The sequence below is a fragment of the Bicyclus anynana genome, chromosome 22, assembly GCF_947172395.1.
Source record: "Bicyclus anynana chromosome 22, ilBicAnyn1.1, whole genome shotgun sequence".
NCBI lineage: Eukaryota > Metazoa > Arthropoda > Insecta > Lepidoptera > Nymphalidae > Bicyclus > Bicyclus anynana.
Window position 1 is genome coordinate 311,202 of NC_069104.1, and position 26,801 is coordinate 338,002.

A 26,801-nucleotide genomic window follows, 5' to 3' on the forward strand; every position below is an offset into this window, starting at 1 on the left:
CAAGCGATTTAGCGTTCCGGTACGATGCCGTGTAGAAACCGAAAGGGGTGTGGATTTTCATCCTCCTCCTAACAAGTTAGCCCGCTTCCATCTTAGACTGCATCATCACTTACCATTAGGTGAGATTGTAGTCAAGGGCTAACTTGTAAAGAATAAAAAAAAAAAAAAAAAATATTTTTGGAAGAGATTCAAAGAAACAAAAGTTATATGTATTGATTTATATCAGGAAACGTGTTTGATGTACAAACGGAAACACAGACTACAGTATAAAGCGCGGCTATTTTGTAAATAGGTCATATTTGGCAGCGGTGGGCGGACGGCAAGGAGCGGTGAAATCACTCGCTGTTTGTGGGTACACGTCCTAATTGTTGCTTCAACAAACACATTGGTTATCGGGACAATTAGACGATACGGGGATGAAGTCACTTTGTCGTGTTGTCAATGATTTTTCATATATTTGTTTAACGTGGGATGGTTCAAATAAGTGCGATGGTTCTAATAAGTATAACTTACCTGTTAGATTTCCGGTAAACTAAAAGCAGTTATTTAGGTACTTACTCTAATTTAAGTATGCCATAAAACTTGTCAGCTCAATCAGCTTTATTTAATTAGGTGCAGCTTGGGTCAACGGTCACAGGAATTACACAAAAATTGTTTATTGAATATTGGGAATTATTAAAGTAGTCGCCAGTCGGGTATATTCTGACATTAATAGATAACGTAATGTTTAGTGGGTTTTCTATTCAAGTGTGAAAATTGTGAGATACGTTAAATAATTAATATAAAAACCCGAATCGCGATAAGGTGCGGGTTTTTTGACGAATTTATCCATCCACAACTTCTTTCAATGTAAATCTTGAACACTGGTTTTTGTTAGAATTGCTTCGGGCTGAATCAATTCAGGAATTAAGTGACATACCGAATACATACACAAATATAAATAGCCTATGCAGTGACGTGGACAACACTTTTAAGTAGGGTAAGCATGACACAGAAGGTCCTTAATGATTCCTCGGATAGGCAGTATATTTGCTTCCTCCAGGGGCGTCACACGTTCACCCCGGTGCTATGGAGAGCACGTTAAGTCGTCGGTCCAAGTCTATATCGTAATCGTCTAAGCTTAAACATTGGAACAGACGGACAGTGTCTGGTTTCATTTAAAGTCTTTAGGACTATAAGTGTATGTTAAGCTTTGTTACTCAGATTGTTAAGTACTAGATACTACCTGATGGTCTCTATTTTCATAACTCTATGTACCTACTTATATTTTCGTGTACGTTATAATCATATTTGGATCAACCACCATCAATGAATGTGTAATAAATTGTAATAATGATTTTATAATTAAGCAGTTATGGCTTGTAAATCAAAACGCATGAGCCGCTATGAACATAAAACATTATTAACTTCGTACGCTTGTTAATCGGATAGTTGTGTTTGAGGGCAAACACCGGAACAGGGTAAACACTTACCCGCGGGATAAGCGATAAGAAACATTTATTGATAAATTATGTACTTATATACCACAGAATACATAATAGTACAAGGTAGGTATAACACAGTGGCGTAGCGTGTCTTGGAGGGGCCCAAAATTAATTGGAGGGCCCAAATGATGGACAAAGATTTCTCACAAAAGAAACAAAAATGCTAAACACCATATGATATAATATTGACTTAACCTTTTATTTTTCTACATTGGATAAGACGCACGGTTAAACGTAGGCACATAATATGTACATATGCCGGGAAAAAACGGGGTTTTTACTTTGTCATTTTTAAGGTGAAAACTCTACGTTCATGTTTTTTTTCGGGAAGCACCATAAAGTGAGATTGTGGATTACATTTAACAAAGTGCTTTCACACGCAAGGGGTAGTCCGGGAACCTCGTATCATTGATACGGCTGATACGACATAACACCTATCGCGAACGAGATAGATGTCGTTGCATGCGGGTGCGTCACGGATACGGGCCGTTAGCGACAATCGAGTCGTCAGTCAGTAATATAACAATTACCATGATAATTTTGTGATTTATTTTTTTAGTAAAATTTTCATCCCCATATTTTAAGTCTTGAATTACATTAAGTACTAGCATTAAGTACTAGCTGACGCCGCGCGGTTTTACTCGCGTGGTTCCCGTTCCTGTAGGAATACGAGGATAATACATAGCCTATAGCCTTCATCGATAAATGGGCTATCTAACACTGAAAGAATTTCTCAAATCGGACCAGTAGTTCCTGAGATTAGCGCGTTCAATCAAATAAACAAACTCTTAAGTTTTATAATATTAGTATAGATGTTTTATACATATTTTTTTAAAGATGCATCAGTTACCTCTTCTATCAACATTTTCGCGACAATAAGAATATCTCGCTAAACGGGACAGCGGTGCGTGCGTGCGTGCTTGCGTCACGGACGTTCACGCACGCACGCGCTCGTGTGTGCGAGACAGAGTCGCAGTAAATCATTGATGGCTGATGGCCGACGAATTACTGTAGCCACAGCGAAGTGCTAATGGAATTAATTAAGCTGTAACTTTTGAAATATTTACAACGTTCTTTGGCTAGATAAGAACGATATTTTACATAGGAAGTAGATAATAAGGTATCATAAATGCCGTTTGATAGCCACCTATGGTTCGTAGAGATTTTGCAACCTTTTTTAGTTTCAGTTTAATTTTCATATTCAACTAAGGCTCAAACTAATATCTAAATATCTAATTTAAGCCAAACGCACAAGGTTCCGACTTACTTGTACTAGATCACAAGCAAGTTTAGGAACCAAGTTTCTTATTTATTTCCAAATAAGTACCAAACTCCATGTAATGTGATGTGAGGTTATTTAGGCAGATAAATAAAACTTTTAAAGGGCACTGGTGAACGTTTGTCCGCTATTGTAACGATAAAAACCCGTTAATACATAAATACGTTACACAAAGTGTGTGTGTTATGTTGCGACATCAGTACGACAGTATTTCGGTCTGCGGACGGTACAACAGATCAAGTTTCAGTTGCACACGCTCGACGGCATACCGCGCCAACACTTGGCCGCGCCGAGATTTGGTTAATTGTTTGATGACGCTAAGGACTGCTCTACAATCTATTTAGTTGGGTAAGTCATGTTTTGATAGGTACCGGTAGCATTGCGCAGAAATCGTTATTTATCAGATAAAATCTCTACGTCTGATCGTAATGAAACGAAGCCTCAAAGCTCTGAGCTGAGCTTATAAAAATTGTATACCTATATAAAGTTGCATTTAGTATATATCTACTTAGTTTTTCATATTACAAGTCTACTGTGTAGTAGTAGTAGTCATAAGACAGACAAGAGCATTCTTTCCTATACTAGTGAATATTTATTGTAGAAAAGAATTCCCTAAAAATATAAGATTGATCTAAAACATTATTTTCTAGGACTGAAATATAGATTTTAGAACAAGCTGGTCTTCCCTTCGCTCCTCCTTAAATTAAACGAAGGAATAAAGAAAAGTTTAATGAGGAATATGAAGAAAGAACATTGCTGTTGCAACTGATGTATTATACCTACCTAGTTGTAACAGAAAAGAGACTTTTCTACAATCTAACTTAATCGAGTCTTAGTACCTAGATCTCATGAAAATACTGCCGTATACGAGGGAAATATAGATATACCTAATGTATCTCGTAGAGAGCAGTTAGGTGTGTCAGATTTGTTAGTGTTTCGCGGAAAATAGCATAATAAATGTGTTACACAAAATTATTATCACTCGTTCATTATTGGATGACCTCAGATGTTTCAGTCGGGCCTTCTTGTGAAACGTCCAAATGGCTACTTATGTATAGATACAATTAAGTACTTCCTGGTGACATTTTCAGCGGCACTGAGCCGATTTTGGCTGTTATGTAACGTCTTATTTTTGTGGATTACGATGGTTATATTTATAAAGTAACATTTTCTCAATAACAAACTGTAATCATTTATCTTTGAATCAATGCGGAAGTGTCTTGAAACGTCCCCGTCTTATTTTGTAGAGAACACGCAGTGTTCGCAATTTTTCTATAAAATTGCTAGTAACATAATAGTTTTTAGCTTACAAAACACAACATCCACTTGAGTAGGCCCAAGATGTGCACCACGACATATATCGGGGCAAAAGAAAGATAATTATCGGCCAACAGCGGCGGATTCGAAAATGTCGCTCACTTCTTCGTTGCGTTGGGTCGAAAGAGGGAGACGTATTTCAAGTCAGCCGCTACTGGTTGTCAATGATCATTATCCACCCAAATTCGGTTCACTGCTGAGCTCAGTCTACTCTCAGGGTGTGAGGGGTTAGGCTACTAATAGTTTGTTTTTCCATCATCGTTTGAGACACGTGATATCTAATTTCTTAAAATGCACACAACTGAAAAGATGGAGGTGCATGTCCTGGACCGGATTCGAGCCCACACCCTCCGAAATATCCACTGGGCACGACTCTCAATATGTCTAACTATTCACGAGTTGTGTCTCACTAGGCTCTCACTAGGCTCACTAGGCTCACGGTCGAAGGCCGTAGCACGTGCTAACCGCAGTGTTCTTGTTGCAGAAGTGATGCGGCGCGCGGCGTGCGGCGACGTGTGTGCTGCGCCCGCGCCGCGCCGGCCCCTCGCCACCACCGCCGCCACCACCAAGTGAGTTCAAGTCATTTGTGTCCAGAAAATATACTGACTTCATCCCTACAAATATGCCACTCTAATTTACATGCCAATGCATAAGTTTAAATATTTGATTTGAAGTCGGTCGGAAAAATAAATTAGGTACATTGTCAGTGTCTGATTTTCTTCCAATAGACCTTCACCTCGCTTTTCAATTGTTAAATTTCCTTATATTCTTGCTATCGATTATAGATATTTAGCAATAAAGATTGCTGTATCTCGTTTTAAACCATATCTAATAAACTCTTTTTTATATTTCACAGATCATCAGAAAACAAAGAACTGCTCCGCCAACAGCTCCTGTCGGCCAGCAAGGACCGCAACCTCGACAAGCCCGAGCCGCCCAAAACAAAACACGCCAGAAGCAGACAGAAGAACAGGTGGAAGCTCAAGTTCCACCACCAGGCATTGCCCCAGGAGTACCTCGATCATTACGAGCAGAGTTTACAGAAAGCCAACAACAAGAAACCAGCGGAAAAGCCGAAAGAGCAAAACACCGAGAGCAGCTTCAACAACGAAACGTTCAAGATCTGGGCACAAAGACTCGCCGGAGTCCAAAATGAGACAGGGCCTTTAACAGTCCCCAATTCTTTCAACATGGCGGCTAAAAAAGACGAGAAGAAAAAGAAAACTCCGGCAATCGCTCCCAGCAAGATTATGACGTACGAAGATTTGCCATATATGGGAGAGATGACGTTGAACAACTCCAAGCCGCGACGCGGAAGGAAACCAAAGAAAGCGGACATCTGTCACCTAATTTATGAAAATTATGGCACGGTGGTACCGGGGCAGCCGCCGCCTCAAGAACGATTGAATAATTTGACAATGTGCCCTCCCTTCAGAAGTGTAGATACGCCGCACAGTACCTCCAAAACGGATTTACAGAATAAAATAATATCGAATCTCTTGGAAAAGAAACTGTCTCAGGAGTATAAGAGGCGGCTAGAGAATCCTTCCCCGCATAGATTTTGCAGTCCGGACGAACCCATGCCTGAAGTTCCGATAACTACGGCTGGACCCCTACATAGCGACGACGAACCTCTGAATCTTTGTATAAGAGATTTACACGATTTAAAGTTGCAAATACAGAAAAAGTTCGGCAATATTTATACGTCCGCGCCCGAAGTTAAGACGGAACTCGAAGACAGTTCGGAGCTGGAGAGCGTGAAAAGCGAACAACCCAACGCTATATCTGTGATACAGAGGAATACGAATTGCCCTTCGACCGCCAACAGCTCCCCGGATCTTTCCCGCAAAACGAGGAATGTATCTCCGACTCTATCGGAACCGGCTCAGTCGACGGTCAGTCCGGACGACGAGAAATTCCCAGGTTACATTTACTGGCCGAACGCCGGAATCTACATGCATCCTTTGGCTCTACAGACGCAATTGTTATACTATCAGCGGCTAGCGGCTTCCGGACAGCTGCCGTTCTCTCCCGAGGATCGCGACAAGTTGTCGACTCCGGTAAGCGACAACAACGTAGAGCCGTCAGTGGACGACAGCAAAAGCAAGTTAGTCCTTAAACAAATTTCGGAACTTCTCGACCCTAAAGTGATCAAACAGGTCGAGGAAACGAAAAGTCCGGAGCCTCCGAAAAAGAGAGCGTCACCTAATCCTCTCCAAGGACCGGTGAAAAGGAAACGTTCGGCGATATTCATCCCGCCGATGCCCGCCAAAAGCAACTCGACGACACCCACGACGGAAGTCAGCATTTGTAAATTTAAGTTCACAGGCGGTTCCAAACCTTCGTTGCAAGAAAAGAAAATGTTGTCGGTCGACTCCGGGGGCAACTTCAGGTATTACAGCGGCACGGGGAACAAAGGGAGCAACAAAGGCTTTGAATATTTACAGAAAGATTTGAACACAGACAGGACGGAGTCGGTCGGAACGTCGGTATCTTTGCCGAAGACTGACACCCCGAGCGTGAGTTTAAAAGAAGATTTGAATAAAAAGAAAAGGAAGTCGAGAAAGACGTTGCAGAGGGAAAAGTTGGAGCAGACGTTTAAAGAGAAGGGATTTCTGATACAGACTCAGCAGCTGCAGTCGGCGGAAGGTGCGACGTACTGCAAGTTCCGGCAACTGCGCAAATTCACGCGGTACCTGTTCCGGAGTTGGAAGGACTACCTGCCGGGAGAGCTGGACGACAGGCAGACGGCGGACACTCACACCGAACAGCCGGCCGGAAACGATGCCGTCGCAGGAGAATGGACGAGTTGAACTTGTAGGATTATATTTTAGAATTGCAGTGTTTTATTTGTTCCAGACAGTATTAAAAACTCAAGCCAAAACTTCAGTTCCAGTTGCTCATTTGATTTTTTTTATATATCAACAAATTATTCTACTATAATAAAATGGATTTTCAAATACCGTCTAGGACAAATAAAACACTTATACGCCAAAGACTTTTAAAAGCTACTAACAATCGCTGGTGGCTGATTGATGCATTTATAACACGTTGCCTATAGTGAGACATAATATTTGGACTTGTGTTTTTAAGATTTTTCCGTCCATAACTGAACTGTTTTATAGTTAGCGTTTTTACCACAAAGATATACTGGTTTTATTTTATTAATGTACAAAAAGAACGCGTGAATAGGCTTATTATGATTATTTTGTTTTCGTTGTTCAACTTGCTTTAAAATTGTCAAAATATTATTCAACTTCATAAAACAATGCAATGAAGATACATTGATGTCACAAAGAAAATTGTTACTTACCGAAGAAAGATCGTTTTTCTCATGAAATTTTCCGGTATTCACATATGCAGAATTTTAATAGTGAGCCTAATTGTATATCACTATGTATTCTAAACAAAATTTGACGAGTATTGTAAAACTAATTTAATAATAAGTTTTAAAATACTCATCCAAATATACCGACTACAATTTTTGTGGGTCGCCTTTTCTATAACAATTTTCAGAAAATAATTAATGTTTCATTTATAATTAATGGATAAATTGCTTAGCGACATACCGAGTATATGCAAAGATACCACATAATATTAAAAAAAAGCATTGCTAAGCAAATCACAGATAGCTCAGACTACTGACTACGTATATAAATATGATACGAGTAAGATAATTTATTGTACTTAATGTTGCATAGACTGCCTAAAGCTAATAACAGAAATACTAACATCTAGTCACTCGACGCCTAATCAAGCTGTTTGATAGTTTTAAGAGAAACTGTACCTTAATTGTATATATTTTAAGTACATTTTAGCGTAAATATTCGTACCCTGATTTACCTGTGTGAATGGTGCATCTGTCTAAAGTAAATTCCCACGGGTATAGTGAAGTCCCTTTCTAAACGTTCTCAGTAGAAAGGGATAGGAGAATTTTTAGACAAATTTTTACTTTAGTTTAAGATCAGTAAGTACACATTGTTGTTGCAACCAATATGTACATATAATCGAGTGGTTCTAGTCAATCTGTTAGTTATTGTTAATTTATGTGTAAATACTATTAAAATTAACGTTAATTTAATATGTCGTTACTTATTTATAAAGTAAGACTACGTTTTGTACTCAAATAAACTTTATTAAAAAAATAAATGAAAAAAAACTCAAAACAGTTCTGTGATTTACAATAAAAATGCAAAAACAACAGGAATGTAATGTGGAACCAATAAAACGTTTAACAAATTAATATTTCTTGTGATTTACTCCAATAGGAAGCCCCTACAATTATCAGATAATTAATTCAATTTACGCTACCAAATATTTTTTATTTAGATATATTTTCGAAAGTTACCCAAAGTTCATAAAATTATTTTTTACTGACATTAAAAATGTTTTTAACAGAATTCTGATGGAAATATTTCGTAGCGCAAATAATATATTTCAAAACAAAATTTTAAACTAAAATTGCTAACTGAATGTCGTGTTATCTCTTTTCAATTAAAACAAAGTGAAAGGAATAACACTACATTTGGTTACATTGTTTTGATCATTTTTCATTTCACTGACGGTTTCCATTTTGGTCCCTATTATAAAATTCCGACAATTCAAAACCGCCAGTGATTTTTTCATTATACATGATATTAATAAGTGAATAACAGATTACTCTTACATCTAAACCCTTTAAAATATTAAAAACTGTAAAACTTGTGCAAATATAAATATATAAAAGGCACTTAGGGCTGGACATATTGCATATTTGATGCGATATGATTTCTGCCCTTCGCTTTGACCTTGAACCATGATATTGTGCTATTCTGCTATGTCCAGCCCAACTATAATATATAACGATACAAAACATCTATATTAATGTATATAGAATATATGCATACAACAACCATTCGTCATTACTGACTTTCACAGTAAAATGTCACTCACAACTAAGCAAAAGATGGACAACAACTTTAAGTTGAATTGTCATATTTTAGCAAATGCCTGCATTAATGGAAATAAAGTAATATTCAACGTTGGATGGTAAGAAATATAACTCTTAAAATGCTGCCTTAATGGCAATCATCAAAGTTTATCTTATAAAATGTTTAAAACATTTGCCATGTTATGTTGTACAGTTGTTCTTATAAGTAATTTTAATTTTGTAAGGAACTTTCAATACCATAGAGAAGTGGAATGAAACTTGAGACTTACAGATACAATGCCGAGCGAGATTCAATAGTAAACAGAATAGATTTTAATTTCAATTATTAACAGGCTTTATTTATATAGATTTTGTCTATATATCGCTCTTTCTGAACTCTTGAAAGTAGAAAGACTAACAGACATTCTTTGGCCTGTACTTTTTTAGGAAAGTTAGTAAACCAAGGTCGGCACAGTGTCAATAGTCTTTAAAAAAGCCAATTGCCTCTATGGTGGTGGTAATGTTACAGTTCTTAAAAACAATTTACAGCTATCGGCGCCTGCCGTTAGATCTATAATCACATGAGTTATACTATCACACATCAGCCTTATCTTGATAAACGGACATACAAATATAAAAAGAGTTACAGCAGTTTAAGTATTCGCGGTAAAAGAATAATAAAAAACTGCTTATTTTGTGGAATTCGCACTTGAGTCTTCAAATAGAGAACAGTAACAGAACCACTGAATTAATCGCTAATCAATGTTTTTATAAAGATGATTTGATTCAAAACACAGTTAAAGTATTATTGTCATTGCTACAAACTTAACCATTTGAAACTTAAAACTAAACAATAGTTTTCATCGTGAGATGTATATATATTTAATATTACCAATTAGCCAGTATTAAAATAAAAGTTGATCTTTGAATATCGTCAATTTTAAAGACAAAATATAAGGAATTTGTTCATAAACTACCCTTCATTTCATACAAATAGCTATAATATTAAAAACGTTTGCAACACTATTCTGTAAAGTTTTTATATATCAACTCTATAATTAAATTGATGTAATTTTCCACATCAATAAGTTCAGGCAACCAATAGAAAAGTCTCTCTTGACTTTTGTGACGTCACAGCGCTACTATTGCGATGTTTTAAATTAATTAATTAATTTTATCATATTACAAATATACACCGAGCAATTTTCTTCCTCATAAAATGAAATCCCACATAATGTGCCCAATATCTATTATCCATTAGTGTTATTATAAAAAAAGTATAATTTAACGAGCTACAATTTTAACAAACTTTCAAAACTCGATTATTTTAAAACATCCTGTATTTTTACACACCTACCTATCTCCTCGCCGCGTTGTCGGCAATTGACAAAGCTTTTAAGCAAAGACCTTAGACACATTGCCGCCGATATGTATATTGAAGATAGTAGGTATGTAGTTATAAAACAACATTTCTGAAACTAGTCAAAGTTCATTAACTTCATACTTACGAAACAGAATTTAACAGGATCTTTAATTTTTTCATCAATTTTTTTCCTGCTAGAGTGTGAATTTGCTTGAGCCTATTTTTCATAGAACTAAGGGATTCCTTGTATTGGACACACTCGCGTACGTTCGCAAGGGGTTCCTTGTATTGAACACTTGTATTGGCAATGTCGCGGTGGGTTATAGACGCGGTGTATATAAAAATGTATGCATATTGAGTATGAAATGAAGAGTAGTGAGCACGTGTGCACTCACAGCTTGAGCAGCGCGCGCGCGGCGCCGGCCACGTGCGGCGCCGACACGCCGTACTTGTCGAGCAGCTCGTCGGGCGCGCCCGAGCGCGGCACCTCGCGCACGAACAGGTGCGCGGTCACCACGTCGCGCTCCAGCGCCAGCGCCGACAGCACCGCCTCGCCCAGACCGCCTGACCACATACATGTACTCTTATTGAAAACGTTAAACACACACTCCCTTCAAGCTCTCTCTTAACGCGCGCTGTGAGCGGCAGCGCCGCGTTGCAAGAACCAGCTCGTGACAAATAGTCCCGTATGGGTTTAAAACTAGTCGAGCAGACTCTAACGTAGAATCACGTAAGTTTTAGATGTTTTATAATAAATTAATATGAATCTTACTAATATTATAAACGCGAAAGTTTGTATGGATGTTTGGATGTTTGTTACTCTTTAACGCCGCTACTATTGAAGCGATTTGGCTGAAATTTAGAATGGAAATAGATTTTACTCTGGATTAACACTTAGGCTACTTTTTTACCCGAAAAAATCTATGGTTCCCGAAATTTGCGAAAACTAATAATTTTGATGATATGAATGTTTGTTACTCTTTCACGCCTCGACTACTGAACCGAATTAGCTGAAATTTGGTATTGAGACATATTATAGCCTGTATTAACACACAGGCTACTTCTTATCCCGGTTAAAAAACTAAATTCCACGCGGACGAAGTCGCGGGCATCCGCTAGTAACACAATAATAGTAAGCAATGATGATAATAAAAATCAATGATGGAACTCGCTGGCCTAGAAAATGCCCATTCTTTCTTTCTTCGACTTGAAGATACCCATATGATAAAAATGGTATTGAAAACGGAAGCTGGAGGAGCCTTCCATATCTTTGCAGTGCGTATAATGAATGAGGAACCAAACCGCTTAGTACGCGTACAACGGATATCTACAACATAGCGGTCAGTAGTTATCTCTTGTAGATAGATACATTGGGAAATGATCGTTGGCACAACTCAGTTGATAACGCGCTGACTACAGCAATCAAGTTTACTGTAGAGTATGTACGTACCGGCTTGGTAGTGGTCCTCCACGACGACCACCCTGCCGCCCACCGCCTTGGCGTGCTTCTTCACCGCGGCCTCGTCCAGCGGCTTGATGGTGAACGGGTCCAGCACGCGCGCCTCCACGCCTGCGACACAACATCAATATACTATTGTTAGAATAGAGGGTACTTCGAGAAAATCAAATGGAAGGACATGTACAATGTTATTTTTTCTGACTGTTCAATTTGATGATGATGATAGGTGATGGTTGATGAATAAGATGGTGATCAGTGGCGTGCATACGGTTTTCGATCTGGGGATGCACTAGTAAGAACCTTAAGCAAACTGGGAAAATCTTCCTTTAATAGGCATTAAGACAACTGTTAGGGTATGCAGTTCACGCCACTGAGGGAGATGGTTGACATGTGTGAAGGGATGAGAGTGCGTACCCTCTTGCGCGAGGGCGGCGGCGGCGGCCAGGGCGGCGTGCAGCGTGACGCCCGCGCCGATGAGCAGCACGCGGTCCGCGGCGCCGCTGCGCACCACCTTCGCCTCGCCCACCTGCCGCAGATATATTGTTTGTTGTAGTGATTGCACATTCAGGTTGCATATTCGGCATGTCGACAGTTTACTAGTTGTAAAAGCGCCCTTTAACCCTACTACTAGCGGTTGCCAGTCCGCGATCCGCTCGTGGTGAACCCCTTGCTAAACGATAGTTAATCCTGGTTTACATGTGATAGTATCAGCACTATACTTGATCAATATTGTGGTTAGAGGGTAGAGCTGTAGAAGTAAGTTAAGTGATCATCGATAGTGTTACTTTGTATTTGCCATCCCTGACGTAAAGTGTAGAACCTAGTCGAGGCATACCACGATATCCCGATATTCAGCCCGTGTGATTTAGTCTTACTCGGATAATCAGAGGTGTAATTTAGTCAGTGTCCACGTCATATATAACGACTTACACGCTACAGTATAGTCGATGGGTGGGAGGGTGTTTGGTGGGACACTAGATGTGCTCCAGTTTCCGAATGGTATGCCTAGTGTGACGACAGAGGGGAGTGGGCAGTGCGAGCAACTGTTAGTAAATACATATAATAGCGTGGGTTTCTAGTGGTATACCACAAACATTACTTCTTTATAATATTACTATATTATAAATTTAGATTGACATAGACATAGATTATGATTGTGTGCTCATTAACTGTGGCCCTCATAAAAAGGCTCACAGTCACTCTCTGAGTCACACTCAGACACACTATGTGATCAAAACAGAAACAAGTAGATTATTTCTTATTCTTATTCATAAAGTCAGTGGCAATAGGCGGTTCACATAGATCGAAGAGCCGATGGACGTTGGGGTCCCAAGGTGCTGGAATGGCACTTTCAACCGGAAAGCGCAGTGTCGGTCGACCTCCCACTAGGTGGACCAAGGACATCAAGCTGGTTGCAGGGAGCAGCTGGATGCTGTTGGCTCGAGTCTATTGTGTTTGGAAGTCCATGCAAGAGCAGTGGACGCCCATGACGATGATGATGGATAGTGCAGTGTCGTGGTCACCTTGAAGACGGTGTCGTTGTCGTAGAGCACGGCGGTGTTAGGGCGCGACGTGCGCAGGTAGCAGATGCCGCGCGTGTTGGCCGCCAGCTCCACCGCGCGCTCCGTCGACACGGCGTCGCTGCAGGGACAGCTCACTCGTTAACAACACATTAGATCACTTTTGAGCACGAATCTCCTTTCAGAATGAGAGTTTTGGTTAATAGTCCACCACTATGCGCTAAGCGGATTGGCAGACTTCACACATGAAGAGAATTAAGAAAGTTCTCAGTTATGCAGGTTTCCTCACGATGTTTTTCGTTCACCGTTTAAAGAACGTTTATTTCATATTTTCAACTGAAAAGTTGCTTCATTGCTTCATGTTACATGCAGAATCCTTATGCCTCTCTAAAAAGAAAAACGCACAAAGCATATTAATCATCCAAACATGACAACAGACAAGTCTTCACGACACAGATAACTTGTGAATATTCTTTGTGGATGACAATGAGATGTCAGAATTGTAGCATCATCCAATTGACTTCTGGACAGATTTTTCTGGATTCAACAATCTTACCTGGCGTCAGCGCATTTTTAGAGCAAGTTTCTATTCAGCGTCAACGCATTATTAGGACAAGTTTTGTTTTGCAACGCAGATGTTTCTTCCCTCTCTCATCATCGACCGATAAGAGTTCCCCTTTTGGCGAAGCTTCCACGTTCGCTCAAAACCTCCCAACATGATGCAACGATCTCAATAATAAGTCTGTATCATCGTCGGATATGTGTTTTCTACAAATGACCACTTATTAACCACTTGCAAATTACTTGGAAAGTCATTATAGATAACAAATGGCGGGGGTCACTCACGAGGGGTAGAAGACGGTGGCGGTGGGCACGGCGCGGAACAGCGCCAGGTCCTCGAGTCCCATCTGCGAGGGTCCGTCCTCCCCGATGCTGACCCCGCAGTGCGAGCCCGCCAGGTTGATGTTGCTCTGACTGATGGCTCCCATTCGGATCTGTAGATACAAACAATTATAATGAGAAACTTTCCACAATGTGGCGTTAAATAAAATTATGGAATGTGTTATAAAACTTGGACGTCTATTTATCTTAAGATTGAGTTTTAATTTAAAAACTATGTCTTGTAGATAAACTCGAACGTAATGCGGATCTTGGCTGTCCACAACATAACCCAAAAAGCGGCACTCCTCTGACGTTTTACTGCTTGAAATGAACGAAATCGCTAAATAAAATAAAAATAAATAAATGAATTTTTATTTCAGTTCAAGAACCATATAAATAATAATCTAGATGAGTTAGTAAGATTAATAACAATTTTTTACCTTAAACTATGTTAGTATTGTTAGTGAACCTAAAAATTAAAATTAAAATTAAAAATAAAAGTAACATCTATCTATGTAACATCTATCTACAAAAACGGCCTGTAGCCATAGCTATCCATCGTGCCACTATTGGGCAGCTCAACCTCTCCAATATTGAGCCCAGGATGCTGTTGTGGCCATCGCGAAGACGTTGTAGGAGTGAAGCTGCCTTTTTGCGCATGATAGCATGGAAACCATCAGTGCGAGCATCGAAGAACATGCCACTTGCACTACAATACCTTGGCAACCCCAACAACATCCTAAACCCATTATTGTATTGAACTCTAAGGGTATTTAGTGATCTAAGTGAATATGTCACCCACAAACCACTCGAGTAGAACGATTGACAGTAGGCTTTGAAAAGCGTTATTTTAACTTCTTTGGTACATCGAGCAAATCTGCGGGCAAGCATTTTACACCTAACCTAATAAGTTAGCTGTCGTGTGATGTTCTTATTTTTGGATTTAGATATCAGTTCTGCACTGCCGATACGTTAATCACCAATTTTAAAATTGTTTTAATTATGGAAACAACTTTAAAGTAACATAACTTAACATTTCAATGAGCGACATAGATATCAGTATGTGTCCAGGGGGGGTAAAACTTAAATGCAACTTATGTTATCAGTTCAGTTGGATACATGTCTGTAAGCTACTGCCCACATCGACTAATGGTAGTCGCGTGAGTACGACCAACAGTTTCATGTAGCACTCGTTTTGTGGAATACAACTACTGAGACATGCACTCCAAATATAAAACCAGTGCTCCCTAATTAGATTGTGTTCTCTTTAAGTCCACCACGAGGATAGGCGGAGTGAACAGCGAAGTTTGAGAAAAGACAGTTACGTTGACATCACTCTTTAGTTAAATATTATTTACATGCACTTTAGGTAAGATACCCGGAAAACGTGCTCCAGGAAGACAGCGGAGAAAGTGGATAGATGATGTCAAAGAGTGGACCAAGTTAACATATACACAGCTTAAAAATACTGCAAAAGACCGGTTGAGTTTTCTACACATGACCGGCAAACTTCAGCTGGAAGAAGGCATCTAATGATGATGTATTATAGTTACACCTCCACCGTCTGCAGTACCTGGTCGAAGGTGCGCGTGAAGAAGGCGGCGAAGGTGGAGGCGAACACGACGGCGCGGTCGCGGCACGCGGCGCCCGTGGCCGCGCCCACCAGCGTCTGCTCCGCGATGAAGCACTCGATGTATCTGCACATGACACCACCCGTTCACATAATACTACGTCTAATAACCCTAGGATGCATCCACTACACATCTCGGGGCGATAAATATACATAACACCGACCAGTAGCAGCGAAATCGATAGGCTCGCCCTCTTTCGTTATATAGAAGCCCCATAGAAATTCAATTTTGCCACTGATGGTCGACAACAGTCAGTCATGTCACGAGACACGCATTCTAGATCTACAGAAAGGATTTCATTAAACCAATTATTACAGAAAACTGGCCATGTGGCTGTGTGTTAGGTGAGCAATAAAGTTAGTAGTCAATAATACATTTGCTGCGAAATCGCGTGTAAACATTAAGCAACTCAGACCTTGTCTAGAAAGGGCGAATTCGCCGTGATTCTCTCGCGCGTATTACGCGCGACCGTTGCGTTGACAAGGGGCGTACCAACGCGCGAACTTTGAGGAGGAATTCAGTACGAAACATGGAGTTGAACGTGTACTCGCTCTAGAGTTCGCGCATTAACTGGACGCAACAAGGCGTTCCTAGTATCTCGACTCGCGAATACGAGCGAATCACGCGCGAGTCGAGAGTCTGGCGTAGTGCACGCGATTTACGCGCGTATTTTAACTTCGCGCGATGCTTGTGGACGCGATGTATTGATGTCTAGTACTTCGACAACGCGCGTATGAATTCGCGCGATATGATTCGAATTTGCCCCTTCTGGACAAGGTCTTAGAAGTAACAAATATCAAAACGCGAGCTCAAGGCTTTAATTAGCGATATATGTGCGTATTTTAAGTTTTATACGATGTTTGACGTTGTTAATGATATTGTGAGCACTTTCGAGAAAAAATAAGGTGTCAATATGGTGACATGTATCATATGAATCAATGGAGGGTAGAAACTATTAAGGGATGTTCTTGTCTGAGTGCTACTGACCACGTCGGTCGACATCGACCGCGTGAGTACGACACACAGATTGATATAGCACTGGACAGAGAGACATACATTCATTAAGTAATGTATATCAATAATTTTCGTCAGTGCATAAAACTACACAGTCTGGTAGGTGCTCCACCTCATGACTTCAGATTATTGCCTTGGGTTGTTGGACGGAATTGGACAAGATGATTCCGATATTGTTTACACTGTGATTGATCCATAGAATTAAAGGACAACTTTTAAAGACATTAGCGAAAAAAGTTTGAACAGGGTTTAATGTAAATTGATTGTAAAAATTTCACCAATTATTATCAAGGAAAAGTTCACTAAATACAGGTTGTACAAAACAGAAATTTTAAGTACATAACTACATAGTCAAGTCTTTAGAGGTGCACTCACCTGTCAGGGTACGCGTTGCGCAGTTTATCGCTGAAGGTGGAGTTCTTGGTGTCCCCGTCCATGGCGATCACTCTGTAACAACACCCTCTGCTGTAGCGGGGAATACACATAACACATACTAGTATTGGGCAGAGACCATTAATTTTATATCTCCTAGCTTGTTTTATTCTCAACAATCATTTCAAGTTTCTCGGCTTAAGGTATGTAGTATACAGCCAAGTAGTTAACATCCTAGGCTGTCAACAGATTAGTCTATACAGGCCTCGGATAGAGGGGATCAGTTGCACTTGGGTGCTACAGTAGTACATACCACAATGGTACTAAGTAGATACAGTGTTCAACCGAGTGGAAGTGATTAACCGAATGATCAACTGATCACCAGAGTGTGAGCAAACATTACAGGATACTTTTAATCAGGTCTTTATTTAGAATGTTCTGGATTTGGTCAAGGAAAGTTTTCATTTATTTTTTATTTTTTTTTTATTCTTTACAAGTTAACCCTTGGTTACAATCTCACCTGATGGTAAGTGATGATGCAATCTAAGATGGAAGCGGGCTAACTTGTTTGGAGGAGGATGAACATCCACATCCCTTTCGGTTTCTACACGACATCATACTGGAACGCTAAAACCGCTTGGCGGTACGTCTTTGTCGGTAGGGTGGTAACTAGCCACGGCCAAAGCCTCCCACCAGGCAGTCACCATCTACAACCAATATTTCCATTCACCTGACCAGGCATGTAAGAAAATTATAGTTATTTATTTCTCAATAATCTTGATTATGAACAAAACATGCTAAATAAATATATCACACTGATTAAACTCGTTCAAATTTGTCTCTTGTTCCAGTAAAACTTCCAAACGAAAAAGGACAACACATGATCACTAATTTTTGGAAAATTCTAGTAATGAAATAAATAGTTTTCCATTAGATCCAAATGTCTGAATGCTACTGAGCACGTCGGTCGACGTCAACCGCGTGAGTACGACACACAGCTTGCTGTAGCACCGACGTACACCAATACACTATTGTAGTGTAATTTGATTCAATCGTCAGTGCATAAAATGGGATACACAACAAACACATTGAAATATTTTGTCTTCATATTGATCTCTTTGCAAGGAAATACATGTATAAGTAGACATAATTATCTCTATATCCTTTGGCGCGCAACTTTGGCCTACTGATCCTACAGTAAGCCAAAAAATAGGTGTATAAGAGGTTATGTGAAAGAAGGGATGATGAGTTGAAATATTGGATGGATAATGAGTAAAAATTATTTGTCATAATTAACCAACTTTAAAAAAAGGAAGTGGTTCTTAGTTACCCCATAACTTTGCCATTTAGTAATCAATTTTAAAAATTCTGTTTTCGTTTGAAAGAGCATTACTTCCAGATTGGTCCCATTTCATTAACATGAACATCGGGTTAGTAATTTTATGTTAAAATCAAAATAAATAAACATGTCTTTGAAGACAGTTCCATTTTAATGTTAAAAAGATTATTTTTAGATATGACTAATATAATATGTAATAGTCTGCGTTAGAAACGGGTATGACAATAGTTCATCAAACCACAACCTCTCAGTAATGAGTCTGGCCCATGGATAGTAGAATAAGAAGGTAGTAAGTATGTCGTTAGTGTACCTAAGGTTGGTGTCTGCAATCTTCTTGAGCCCCGTCCCGTAGGCGAGGCGGGTGGCGACCATCTCCCCCTTCTTGTAGGCTGGGGGGGAGGACAGCGTGATGTCGCTGATGTGCACCTTGGGGGCTTCGGCCAGCGGCGGCTGCGGCTTCAGGGTGATTGATGCGTTCTTGATCTGCGACTGGAGGTGCTGCAGACAGACAAACATTAAATTTTTTTATAGTTATAAATGACCTACGTACAACAGCCCACATGGATGGTCAAGTGCGGAAAATGCCCAGGAAATCAGGAAATGATGAGACAAGCTGATAGTTCACCCGATGGTAAATGCTGCAACTACTTAACTAGTATGGATGAAATTTGGAATGGAGATCTAAATATACAAAACACAAAAGGTCACTAAGTCTCAAAAAGTGCTTGACGTAGATACGAAGGTGAAATTCGGAAGAGAGGTAGTTTATAATTGGTAGACGTCCGCTAAGTACGGATTTTGCGAGAAGGCCGGATTAAGAGGGTCTAAAAGCGGACGAAGTCGCGGACGTTTGCTACTTGTTTATATACCCTAAATTAACACATAGTCTACTTCTTATCTGGGGAAAATCTTTGATTTTCGTGAAAAACAGAAAATCAAGCGACCAGAGTATTGAGTGTCTGCATGCATGGTTGTAAATGATGAATTGCTGCATGTAAAGCATAAAATATTTTTTTTTTTTTTATTTTTTTTTTTTAAATATTATTAGATGTTTTTGTCTGAGTGCTACTGACCACGTCGGTCGACATCGACCGCGTGAGTACGACACACAGCTTGATATAGCACTGGACACAGAGACATACATTATGTTAATGTATTTCAAAAATTATGTCAGTGCATAAATATACATTTTTGGTTATAAAATTACAGTAGTATCAACAAGAACAATTTTTGCAGTATTCATTCGTCTTTGAATGAACACCAACTTATCTTGTATATCAAAAACTAGTAGACGCCGCGCGGTTTCACCCGCCTGGTCTCCGTTCCCGTAATACGGGGATAAAACGTAGCCTTATATCCTTCCTCGATAAATGGGCTGAAAGAATTTATCAAATCAGGCCGGTAGTTCCTGAGATTAGTGCGTTCAAACAAACAAACAAACAAACTCTTCAGCTTTATATTAGTATAGATTATTGCTATCGTTAGTCTTACTAAAACCAAAAGCTAGCAAATAATAGTGGAATAAAAATACAAGAACTATGATTTCTTGTAAGTGGATGTTTTTAGATACTGTTTTGTCATGGTATATTCACTTTAATAACATAACCTGAGAATTCAAAGGGGCCTTTATAGCCTACTTGAAATAAATGGATTTCGAATTCATAGTGCATCTACCTTGATGATCTTGTCTCCGTCAGCACCCAGCGCCTTCCCATGCCAGTTCTCCTTATCCTCGATGCCGGGGAAGCCCCTCCCCTTGTACGTCTTGGCCACAATAGCGGTGGGCTTGCCCCCCACTGACGCCGCCTCGTCCAGAGACTTGACCAGCTCGGTGACGTCATGCCCGTCCACCACCAGTGTGTGGAAGCCGAAAGACTTGAGCCGGGCTGCATAGACGTCCATCTGGAAGGTACAAATTGACAATGGCATCCTTAAACTAGGCAAACTCGTGTTTGTGTCTCGTGTTGTGCTAATAAGAGCCGTGAGTTGGTAAGTGACAATGCATGTCTAGGATAGAATTGGGTTTACTTGGAAGAGGTACATTTATTCTACCGACAACTGTGAGGATTTTTACGCGGCATCATACCACAAGGCTAAATTGCTTGATGCTACGTCTTTTGTCACGTATGGTGGTAATTAGCTATGGTCGATGGTTGCCACGACGTACTGTGGTCACGTTACAAATACAGGGCGTTAATGGCGCGAGTACAACAATGAGTGGGTAGACGCAGTGGTGGATTTATAGTGTTGGCTCCAAATTGCTGTAGATATTATGTTATACTTTCAATTGAATTTCAATATAAGATTCCAAACGGTTTCCAGTTTTAAGAAAACAAAAAGTGATAACATTAAAAATTTGTCATGAAATTTGGGTTATTTTTGTTTGCTTATTCCCAATTTTACTGTCACAAATGATCACCCCTAACATCTGACCACCCAAGCCCCAGGCCCACTAGGACTTAGGTAAATCCGCCACTGGGTTTACCTAAGTCCTAGTGTCCACGTTAACATCGCGGCAGCGCGAGGAGCATGATGTGGCTGTGGCATTATGTCGATGTTTAACTCATTCAAATAAAATCGCTAGTGTAGTGCATTAGGAAATGTTGGTAGAGATACTATAACATTACATATATAACAATCGACCTCGATCTATTTTAAACACTTATATAAACAAGATAATCAAACAGTAATATAATGAACATTATAACATTTAATGATGTTACATAATATATCTGAAGCTCTGATATGTATAGAGAGGCGGGGAATATAATCGAAAATTTTTCGATTGGTCAAAAATGAATAATGGTCTTAATCTATGTGCTGAGTTTACGAGTAGGTTTATTGAATATACTTTATTGCTGTTTGACAATTATTACTACAATTTATTTTTATTAATATAATTTGTTTTATCCATTTGCTACAAAATGGAGGAAACTGGCTCTCTAGTGCATTTATATCTATATCTATTCTAAACCTTTAATATATTTCTAGATATAAATCTAAAATCAATTATTAATATTAGATAAGATATTCATTATTTGCGCAAAGAGAAAAACCCCATTTTTTATTAGATAAATCATCCAACTACCAGAGATGGCAAGCTAAAGCTAATAATAGTTTCTCCATATGACATAAAGACTCATTAAGGATTTTTGTAAATTTAAATTATAAGTAGCGGTGATATTTCAATTATTAGGTGGAACTATAAATGAAAGTCAGTTCTGATGGATGTCTGTTGGTGTATGTCATAGCTTGACAAATTTCCCCTGTCGCCCGCATATCATGGGACTGTCATTAACGAACTAGCCAAGCTAAGGATATGAAGATATGAAGATCAATTGCAATGTCAGCTGCAAGAGAGAAGTGAGCTACGATACTATAGCGCAACTTGTCTACGCCGCTTGTCCACAGAGGATGTGACGCTTTGTTATTGCGCTTACTATACTATACATGGCGTCCATAGATCTTGTAAACTATGCAGCGGATCCTTTACAATGCTGAGGAGGACATATCAACTGACAATGCTTCCCAGGCAACACAAACACAAGCTGCACAGTGTCTCTCCTGTCACCCAGACATGAGTTTTTAATTCTTAGTCCAAAAGCCATAGTCCGAGTCTTAGGAGAGACACTCATTCTTAGGAGAGAGTCATTTCAACCATCCCTTCGCTTACTGCCTTCAGGGCCTATAAGAAAATGCTAGTTGAAAATTTGACAATGATTCCAAAAGGTTTATGAGCAGTTAACGCTGTTTTCCATTCGGGCGTTTGATAGCAGTACATAAAATTTCAAGTACCCAACGGTAAAGTTACCTGATGCTGCAGGGAGGTGGGCTCGGACTGCCCCAGTCGGTTGACATCAAAGATCACCACCAGGTTGTCTAGCTTGTAATGGCTGGCAAAGTGTAGCGCTTCCCAGATGCTGCCCTCCGCTGCCTCGCCGTCGCCTACCAGGCAGTACACCCTGCAACAGGGACATGTGTATTTAAATAAAAGACTGGTGATTGTAGCGAGGTAAGGGCGGGGGTGTTTAGAGTCCCCCCCCCTCCTAGAAAAGGTCACTTCAACTTAGGCTTTAAATGATAATGTTTAATTTTGTAATAATATGAAATTAATTATTTATAATGACCATAGCAGTTGGTACAGCAGTGTAATACCATCTTCCTACTCAGGGCTGAGAGTTTTACTAAGAATTTTTTGAAATATTGATAAAAGAAGACTTCATTCGGGAATCAAACTAAAATCCTCATGATCCAAACCACCACTTACCACTTGACGAAGAAAATGCTGCCCTGGGTCATCAGTTGAGGTATTTCGAGATAGTTTTCTAATACAAGCATATTTTACCTGTATGGTGCCTGATCGAAGTACTTCCCGACATAAGCCATGCCAGCTGCTACTGCCAGGCCCTGGCCCAAAGAGCCTGTACCCACATCTACAAAGTTCAGTCTTGGGGTGGGATGGCCCTCGAGGTCTGAAGTCAGTTTGCGCAAGTTCTTCAGCTCTTCCACAGGGAAGAGACCAGCTTCTGCCCACGCTGCATAGAGGATTGGAGCCGCATGACCCTGGAGGTAAATTCAATTTGATTTATAGTATACTCATTTCAATATTATGCAAACCAGACCTACAGTTTTAACTATTTACCTAAATTGTCAGTATTTGTTGTAGATTACCTTTGAAAGTATAAATCTGTCAGCGGAGGGGTCCCTTGGTGCTGAGATCTTGTAGCGCATGGTGTGGAAGAACAGCACTGACATAATCTCCGCCATGGATGCACATGATGTGGGGTGTCTGTATAGTACAACAAGTTACTTCATTTAAAAAAAATAATGAACATGATTTTTTATCATCCTTGCCCTGCAGTGGATGGATATCTACTGCAGGGCATAGGTGTTTTGTGATGACATTTCTGAGGTGTATGTATACAGAGGCTCCCTGTTAGCCACTCAATGTCTTTGGTCCACCTAGTTTGGGGTCAGATCAGGGACGTAGCTATTGCCATATCAGCTGTATCAATGATACAAGGGCCCCCGGACTACAGGGCTCCTTTACATGTAAAAGAAAAGTTTAATAAAGTCTAATCTACAATATCACTGAATCTGATGCTTCCTGGAAAAAAAAAAACATAAAAACTACCTACAGAGATTCACATCAGAAATTACAAAAGTAAAAAAAGCAATCTTTTTTTTTTGCAGGCTTAGGTTAAGTTTACTATCATATTTGTTTTAGGCAAGCATTTTTGTTTTTTTGAAGAAGAGTGAGAAATTCTTATCCTTTATTTTTGATTAAGGGCCCCTCCAAATGATGTTACTCTACTGTTGGGAGTACACCAACACTGCACGTTGCCAGTGATGATCTGAGACTTAGTCACTCAGCAAATAATAGCCATAAGTTTATGAATCTACAAAGAAATTAATACTTGTTTTGTTATTCAAAACATATTTAGAACTACAATAAAATGTGTATTATTGCATAGTAACACTGCTCAGCTCCTTATTTTTTTGCCACTGTGTTTGCATAATAAAACATAATATTGTACAATTAAAAGAACGAAGCTTCAGTACTTCAGGACTAACTACAAAAGTCATAATAGACATAATTATTATTGCTCAAATTGAATAAAGAATTGTTTTATAAAGTGTACATGCTAAATAATGTTTAGCTTTAAGATTAAAGAGTAAAATGAACAATGAACAATGGTAAAATAAATAAATAATAAATACACTGGTGAAATAAATAAATAATAAATGATCCTCGATTATACAGTATTTCTGCCTCAACAATAGCTTTTGCATAATGACTAAGTATTTTAAGTAGGTATTTAAATGTAGTTGTAGGTACAAGATAAAACTGTTGCCAACTCAAGATGATTCTAACTCTTATGTTATGTAATTAATGACTTAAAACAATGTTTAATGATTGACCTTGACATGTTTTTAACTAACAATTGTCTCTATCAATCATTTATTACAAATGTATTTTTTTTAAGTTTTTGACTGAACAGAAACTTTATGGCAAAAAAGGTTTTGCTTTTTTTAATTAGGTAGTTGAAGGATGCAGAGCAGTATAATGCAGGATATTCCATGTGTAATTGCACTGAAATTTATTTGATTAAGTAAAGGCATAGGTAAGTATTATCTAATGGACTATTGGTTAGTTCTATCAGCTAGTAGTATGTGACCACTAGTGACAAGGTATGGATATAGATTTCAACAGCACGTGTAAAGAACCAAATCTGATCAATTATCACCCAAGCAAGCCTCATTGTCTTTATCAAAATTATTAAAGTAAATAAAACGAAGAGTTATCAGTTGTAATATACAATGATAATCTCGAATTGTTAATTATTTCACGTAGGTACACAATAAGTAATTATCATTCAGTATACGATATTTGACCCGGCAATGCGGGAGGTCAACTGTCCCATGCATTCGATTTCGTATGTTAATAGTAACTAAGGTGTACAGAAAAGATACTAACGCGAAAATGTACAAGATCTAGCTAATATTCCGCTAAGAACCTGCCCTTTATAACCTTCATTAGACCTTCAATCAAGTGGAAACTTGGTTGAGGTTAACTGCACTTACCCGGATTTGGAGGCGTTTGTTGCGACTATGCTGTCGATTCTGAGCTTGTTTGCGATATCCTTGAGGGCCTGGAAGTCTACGTTCTTATCACCCTTCATTTTGATGGATTTTTAAATAAAAATTTATACAAAATATATTTATTATCAAGCTAACTTAGCCTCACAACCACTCCACACGCACGCGGGCTTTCGAAAATAGAATATTTTAGCTGTCATGTCATGTCAAAGTCAAACTAACCGGCCGGTGCGGTTAGCGGTCTCGGTTAGTGACTTCTAAATATTGATTTTTGAATTATCGATATTTTGATCAAGATTCATAACTAAGAACCTAACTGTTTAAGTAAATAAATAACTGATGTGGATCATCGCATTATCAATTTATTCGTTTCACTTTTATAAGATACAGACTTTTGGAGTTTACTCCTTAAGAATCGTACTCCCAGTATGAAAAAAAATAAAGGCAGTAAAATTGCACAACCTATTCTGGGCACCTTACACTTTTCAGGCGTTATTATGGAGACGTACATAGTGTACGCTGCGCGGAAACATATTATCTACTCTCAGAAAGAGAAGGTAAGGCCAATAGTCCACCAAGCTGGCCCAATGCCATTTGGCAGACTTCACATACGCAGAGGATTAAGAAAATTCTCTGAAATGCAGGTTTCCTCACGATGTTTTTCATTCACCATTTGAGACACGTGATATTTAATTTCTTAAAATTCTCACAACTGAAAAGTTGGAGGTGCATACCCCGGACCGGATTCAAACCCACACCCTCCGGAATCGGAGGCGGAGGCGATATCCACTGGGCTATCGCCGCTCTTACTATTTACTTAAAAACGAATATATTTTCGAGCCAGTACGACACGAAGCGTCGCATCAGTAATTTTCAATATTATTCAAGAAAAATGGCGTCTTGTGATTATAAATATTTTAAAACTATTCACAAAAGCTGTATATGCGGTTCCAAAGAAGACGCGTGACTTTTTATGGGTTGCACCGGCACCGACACACTCTGGTTACTCAGTGTTTTTGTCTTAAAATCTATAAATAAAAAAAATTAAGGAAAAGAAAATTGTATCATCAAAGTAAGCGTAAGTATCTTTATCACCTAAATAGTGCAAATCGAATCCACAGTTAGCCATGAATGCTGTGGAAAGAATAACTACGCACTGCACCAATCTTCTGTAAAATCTTTTTTTATTGCTTGTCGATAAACATCTATGGACATCCCTTTTTGGTACAGATTAAAAATTTGCCTAAGCCATAGAGCGAGAAAGATGACGTTGCCGTCATAGATTAGAACCATAGAACCAAAAGAAAATCTTTCAGCGTTGTCAAAATCAAACGTCACGTAGTAATTAGATTTCAGAGGATAAATTTTACGGAGGAATTAAAAAAAGTTTCAAGAGTTCGAGTGTTCATAGTAAAATTCGAAATCTATATTAATGTCAGGAAGCCAAATCTATTTAGTTTTGTGGCAGTGGCCTGGTAGCGACAAAGGAAATCCCGTGTACCTAACATAAAGCGGCAAAAGCCTATACTTAAAACTATATTTATATACTTTTTATCTACTGTCACTTTTGTTTATTCGCATCTTTCTCCTAAATCTTGCAATGTATTTCGTTATGGGCAGAGGGTGCCAAAC

General features: G+C 39.1%; 2 protein-coding genes across 3 annotated transcripts in view; one reads left to right on the forward strand and one right to left on the reverse strand.

The window, feature by feature from the left end:
- Positions 1-8,323, forward strand: part of LOC112043838 (uncharacterized) — a 29,785-nt gene extending 21,462 nt beyond the window's left edge. For both annotated transcript variants that reach the window (XM_024079455.2, XM_024079456.2), the window contains exons 2-3: positions 4,565-4,649; positions 4,937-8,323. In XM_024079455.2, coding sequence (XP_023935223.2) covers positions 4,565-4,649; positions 4,937-6,893 — 2,042 coding nt within the window. In that variant the 3' untranslated portion in view covers positions 6,894-8,323. The remainder of the gene's footprint in view (positions 1-4,564; positions 4,650-4,936) is intronic.
- Positions 8,195-25,360, reverse strand: LOC112043839 (transketolase-like protein 2). The gene is made up of 13 exons (XM_052888511.1): positions 25,155-25,360; positions 23,241-23,358; positions 22,915-23,132; positions 22,381-22,531; positions 20,244-20,471; positions 18,880-19,067; positions 17,234-17,305; positions 15,787-15,910; positions 14,178-14,326; positions 13,335-13,452; positions 12,226-12,337; positions 11,803-11,922; positions 8,195-10,916 (listed from the first exon to the last, which is right to left on the reverse strand). Exons 1-13 carry the CDS (start codon positions 25,250-25,252, stop codon positions 10,744-10,746), a joined length of 1,869 nt encoding a protein of 622 aa, XP_052744471.1. The 5' UTR covers positions 25,253-25,360; the 3' UTR covers positions 8,195-10,743.
- Between the last annotated feature and the right edge of the window lie 1,441 nt (positions 25,361-26,801).

What these genes read in the sequence shown, in the direction of transcription:
- LOC112043839 (XM_052888511.1), bottom strand. Translation starts at nt 25,252, where the DNA reads ATGAAGGGTGATAAGAACGTAGACTTCCAGGCCCTCAAGGATATCGCA. An exon ending in ACGGAGACAAGATCATCAAG is followed by an intron (nt 19,068 to 20,243) that starts GTAGATGCACTA and finishes GTCTGTCTGCAG; the next exon opens with CACCTCCAGTCGCAGATCAA. An exon ending in TCACGCGCACCTTCGACCAG is followed by an intron (nt 14,327 to 15,786) that starts GTACTGCAGACG and finishes TTGTATCTACAG; the next exon opens with ATCCGAATGGGAGCCATCAG.